Here is a 5708-nt window from a genome sequence, read left to right as displayed (position 1 = left end):
CTCACGCCTGAACACTATGCCCCCATTCTTTTTATCACTAGGAAAGCACGGCCTATTTCTTTCTTTCAGCAGATAAGTTTGGACAATAGCCGTGAACAGCTCCTTTCTCTGACAAGTGTAGATGGATGATTAGCCACGCCGAAGCAGAGCGACCATCGCTGCTGACGCACTCACAGACTCGGAGCTTGGCGACTTAGCAGTCAGGAAGCGCCCTTTCCGTGGCATCATCTCCTCTCCGGGTGGCGATAAAATAAAAAGAGGCAGCAGCGGGTGCGACGCGCCGTTCACTCTCTCCGGTTTCGCCCACTATCTCTCGACCTCTGCCGGCGGCAGGAATTAGCCCCATTGCCGCGATTAGAAACGTCGGCCGCGCCGCCCTCCTCGTCTCGTTCGCACCAAGGCCGAGCCGACAGAACACGCCGACAGAGCCGCGAGCCCGCACCGCCGAGGAGAAGCCGTTCCACGAAACGCGTTCTCAGCTTTGCAGGAGACCATGGCGGCTCGGCGACCGACGTACAAGCGTCACGAGGCGACAGGATGGGTCTTTCCCCGCGACGGCTTCGAGTGGTCCGAGTTTGAAGCGTCCTGCAAGTACAGACCGCGCGTCGACGACATCCTGCTCATGACGTACCCAAAGTGCGGCACCACGTGGGTCCAGTACATGCTCTACCTGCTCGTCCACAACATGAAGCCTGTGCCGCCGGGTTCCAGACTGGACAGCTTCGCGCCGTTCCTCGAGAAAGGGGGACTGGCCCTCCTGGACTCCCTGGAGAAGTCTCCGAGGCCCATCAAGACGCACCTGTCATTCGACGTGATGCCCTGGCACGCCGAGCCCCGTTACGTCTGCGTGCTGCGGAACCCGAAGGACGTGTGCGTTTCCCTGTACCACCATGTCCGAGGGTTCGAGAAGTACTACCACTTCACGGACGGCAGCTTCGACGACTTCTTCGAGGCCTTCCTGGAAGGCGAAGTGGACTCAGCAGACTACCACGACCACCTTCTGTCACTTTGGAACCATAGACACAAGGAGAACGTCCTGGTACTAACCTACGAAGACCTCATAGAGAGAACGTTGGAAGAGCTGAGGAAGATTGTTGACCACGTCAGACCCTGCTTCCCGGACGGGTGGGAACCACCCGACTTGGCATCCGTGGTCGCCGAGGCGAGCTTCGACGTGATGAGAGCGCATCGCCCTGAACAGTGGAGCAGCACGAGAGCGGAAAATATGCCGGCTTTCATACGTCGTGGCCGAGTGGGAGACTGGCGCAACTATTTCACGCAGGATCAGAATGAGAGGCTGGAGAGCAAGTTCTTCCGCAAACTCGCTGGCTCGGGTGCTGAGTTCCTATGGCCGAAAGATATGAAGGCTCCCGCAACCAGTTAAAGCCGGTTTGAGAACTTGGGATCTGTGGTGAAATTCCTGCCGGGCTTCGTGCACGATGTTGAAAAATTCCAGTCTAATTTTTAATAGACTACTCAGTGTGTGCGTGCAATAGTGGGCAAACGAATAGAAAAAAAGAGAGGCCCTGTGTCGGAGGATTTCATGAATCCTCCGAACAGTGACTAATGCAAACAGCGTAGGTGGTGCAAGCAGCGGAGGTATCGCATGTTGCCACATCTCGAGTCCCATTTCCGGACTAGTTGGCTTCAAAATCTGTGGTGGCGGCTCATATTTAAAAAAAAAGGTGTATCGAGGCTCGTGCAGTGACCTCGGGGATACACTGCATCGGCTCAACTTCGCCGCGATTAGTGTGTATGTGCTGTGGGATCATAAACGATCACTTACTCATAACTGATGTCGCTTATGTATTTTACTCATTTCGTCGAATGTTTGGCTTTGGTCATGGCGCGGGCGTTGCGCTTAAACGACACACTGCATGGCACACTGCAAAATAGAGGTGATTGAAAGTGGATGCAAGATTATCAGAGTCCGCTCGCTCAGATAAACTGGAGCTGCAGCCATTCGACCAATTGACATAGCAAAGGTTAGCTTACTACTAAATTTACGCATCGTGACACTGTTCTCAGCTTATTCAGCCATCCAGGTTCACTTCGCTTTCCTAACTGAACATAAAACCTGAGTTATTTGTGGCACATTGATTTATAGGGCGTGCTTATAAAAGCAGATTTTAGTCCAATATATTCTGTTGAATTTCATTGTGAGTCGCAGGGCAGGGAAAAGACGTATGCTCAGAAACGTCTGCTTGATTAATGCAAAGGTGGACTAATAACATACTTTTGTACTGATGTCAGTAGCCCGAAGAAGCAAACACGATTGAAAAGCCCACACGCGCAGCGCTGACTCGCAATTGTGAAAAAAAAACTTGATTTTCAAAACATCCGTTGTTCGCCGTATAGAAATACGCGCGCTGACGGCTTTAGTGTTATTCTGTCTTTTTTTATTAGCCTATGTACGTGTGTTTCAGGCAATAAATTTTATTGCGCATGTCAGCGCTATATGTATGCGAGCTTTATCGTCGTCCTTCGTTTTGTCGCGGTTTCTAGTACAAACGTCTGTTCCTCAGCGATAGCTCATATCCTTATCACTTTGGCTGCCAGCAACGAGTAACCTCTTCTGACACTGTGCGCTCTTGCCTGCCCATAACGATTTCACTCGTCACCAGACATAACATTCTCAAACAGCAGTCATGAGTCAACTCGGCATGACACATAGTGTCGTCGAGTACTCATGACAAGTGTACTCTTCATGCAACATCCTGTTTTCTATTGCTGATGACAAGCCTGCTCGTCCTTTTGAGCAGCTTACAGACTGTCTCTTAATCTCTATTTTTGATACAGCCTCCCATGACGAGAGAAGACTGCATAACAAGCTTTCGACTAATCAAGCTATGTCTAAGGTTGCGGTTTGGGCCAGTTGGTACTGATTCATTGTTAAACAGCGAGGGAAGACAGGACATACGAAAGAAAGAACGCGCAACACGAGCGCTAAAGAAGATTTTGATCTGCCAAAAAAGTGTAGTATTGCGCGGCGCACTGTGCCTTGTTTACAGCTTTACCACATTAGTGGTTGCGGGCTGACGCAAAACACTTGAACAGTTTTCTTACAAAAGTTTCTTTCCTCAAGGATCGAGCAAATTCACACCTCCCTGAATTAAAGAGGCGGAATTTCCTTACGTTGTTTAGCCACTACTGGTCAAATGAGGTATACAGACGTATAGCTGTTTGGTCTGCGGTTTCTAATAAAGAAATAGTGTACAAAACGAAGGCCGTAAAATATTCTGCATTTCTGAAGTTTTTGACTTTTTTCGGTATCAAAGCACTTAACTAAAATAATGTCTTTCAACCGTCCTCCAACAATGGATCGTTCGCGTAAAGTTAGCGCCTGACGAAAACCATCAGTAGCTAGAAAGAGAACGGTTTTCTGAAAAAGTGTTCTTCGGGAGTCATAAATTGCCTTGCTGCTTGTGAAGACGATGTAGCTTTCACAGTGCCAGTCGTGCGTGCGCTTCATGATGTTAGCAGCAGCAGCGGCCCAACAAAAACACAGGCACGTATTAACGCTTCTAGGCCTTTTGGCTAAGATGAAAGTGACACGTACTATCGCGGGCAAAAGTAACAGACTCCCTCCTACAATTTCCGACCCGTGCCATTCTGCGTCGCTTTGGCACCTGCCAAAGCACTTATGCTGTCGAGGCCGGCACAGTGGGCCCTTCTCGAAACCGGAAGGGCTTTGTCAGGTGGCGCCACCACGCAGAGTGGCATGGGTCAGAACTTGGAGGGAGGTCTGTTAGTTTTGGCCATGGTAGTACACGCATTGATAACATGCTACTGTAGCAAACATCATTGCATAAAGAAGAGGAAATTTGTGGATGCTCTTGCAGTCATGCTGGAAGTGTTCACATAAAATCGTTAGCAGTGAATTCGACCTTGCCTGCACTTTCATATTTAACAGCCATACAGCTGAACGTCGATGCATTCTGCTTTGGTAATTGTTGCGGTAATTTTGTTTCGGTTTAATTAGATCGCATAATATTGTAAGCCGAACTATGGACAACAAGGTCACCTATTAATTCACAAGGAGTACTTGCGCACGGCCGTTTTTGCAAAGGGAACAACTGCCGTGATGAGACGATTTGATGTGTAAGTGAGGTCAATCAACGCTTCTTGCACGAGCAAACGGTATGGTGTGCTGCGTGACGTATTATTATATGAAGAAATCGAGGCGGTGTGAGTTGAAAGAGGCATTGATAGCAACAACGTGAGAAGGTAAAAACTGCCGACGTTCTGAAGTCTTTCTTACAAGTATACAACAGCTGCAACTCACCTATTGGGTAGAAACGTGGAGGTTAACGAAAAGGGTACAGCTTAAGTTGAGGACAATTCAGCGAGCCATGGAAAGAAAAATGATAGCTGTAACGTGAAGAGACCGGAAGAGGGCATAGTGGGTGAGGGAATAAACGCGTGTTAATGACATCCTTGTCAAAATCAAGAGGAAGAAATGGGCATGGCAGGGCATGTATTCGAGGGCTAGATAACCGCTGGTCGTTAAGGCTAACGGAGTGGATTCCAAGAGGAGGCAAGCGCAGCAGAGGGCGGCAGAAGGTTAGGTGGGCGGATGAGATTAGAAAGTTTGGAGGCATAGGGTGGGCGCTGCTGGGAAAGAACAGTGTTAATTGGAGAGACATTGGAGAGGCCTTTGCCGTGCAGTGGGCATAATCAGGCTGATGATGGTGACGAACGCATGAATAATGACAATAATTTCATCTGTGCTCAAGAACAAGGGGAGGATTTGGGTTATGAGGCATGACTATCTGTTTCTTAACTGAAAAAAAAAATCAAATTGTGTTGAAACACCCTAGAGCCAAGAAGAGATATGCGCGCTCGGGCCGAACTTTTATTTAGTTATTATTACCTCCAAGGCCCACTAGGGGCATTACATGAGGGGTTGGCTGACACATCATTTAATTAGGTCAATGACAAATTATTTGAAGGCCAGGACGGATGAAAGCTTCAGCGGGCAGGCTGTTCCGGTCCCAAGCGGTCTGGGCGAAGAATGATTTCAGATGCGCAGAAGAGGATGCTCGAGGTGTATGAACAGCTTTCGGATGACTGATGCGAAGTGATATGTGGTCTCGGAAGCAATGAGACCATATCAAACCCGTGACTGAATTAGGTTTAAGGTCCCGCGTATGTCGTTTGAAATACGTTCCACCGATGAAGAAGAAATGGAAAACACATCTCCGTTTTTCCTTCCGAAATGTTTAGACCATGATTGTTGCCGGAATATAACTCTACTCGTGTTGATTAACAATAAAAAAAATTTAGGCATTGATATGAGCAGCTTTTTGCAGTAAATATTATTAAAAAAGAAACCGCTAGCGATGATTTACTCGTTGTCAGCTTTGACGTAGCTTCAGGTGCGTGACAGAGAGAGAAAGTCGAGAGATGTCCCTGTGCTGGAGGAATAACACAGCCAAGAATTGTTTCAAAAAGAAAAATGAAGTATCTATGCCGGAGGAATGCTTTCAGTACGTTTGTACGCTTCAACAACAGCAGCGTGTACCTTCACCGTCTTTGGTTGTAAATAACAATCAGGAAGGCATTCTTGTGGACAGTTCGGCTCGTATTCTTGAAGCGAGTTGAGCGTGCGGCACCTTGTCATATTCTGAAACCTTTCTGGAGCGGCGCTTTGCAAAGCGATACCGGCATAATGGACTGCTACTCGCATGGCTCCCGCTTCCAAGAAG

At 48.2% G+C, this 5708-nt stretch overlaps 1 protein-coding gene across 1 annotated transcript; it reads left to right on the top strand.

Annotated features, from left to right (window-relative positions):
- The first annotated feature begins 242 nt into the window (after positions 1-242).
- Positions 243-2468, top strand: LOC144103861 (sulfotransferase ssu-1-like). Its single transcript, XM_077636565.1, has one exon. The coding sequence runs from the start codon at positions 494-496 to the stop codon at positions 1382-1384; it is 891 nt and encodes a 296-aa protein (XP_077492691.1). The 5' UTR covers positions 243-493; the 3' UTR covers positions 1385-2468.
- Positions 2469-5708: the final 3240 nt, after the last annotated feature.

The sequence above is a fragment of the Amblyomma americanum genome, chromosome 9 (genome assembly GCF_052857255.1).
Source record: "Amblyomma americanum isolate KBUSLIRL-KWMA chromosome 9, ASM5285725v1, whole genome shotgun sequence".
NCBI lineage: Eukaryota > Metazoa > Arthropoda > Arachnida > Ixodida > Ixodidae > Amblyomma > Amblyomma americanum.
This window is presented reverse-complemented; position numbering and strand designations above follow the sequence as displayed.

Coding starts and splice junctions, on each gene's coding strand:
- LOC144103861 (XM_077636565.1), top strand. CDS start 494: ATGGCGGCTCGGCGACCGACGTACAAGCGTCACGAGGCGACAGGATGG.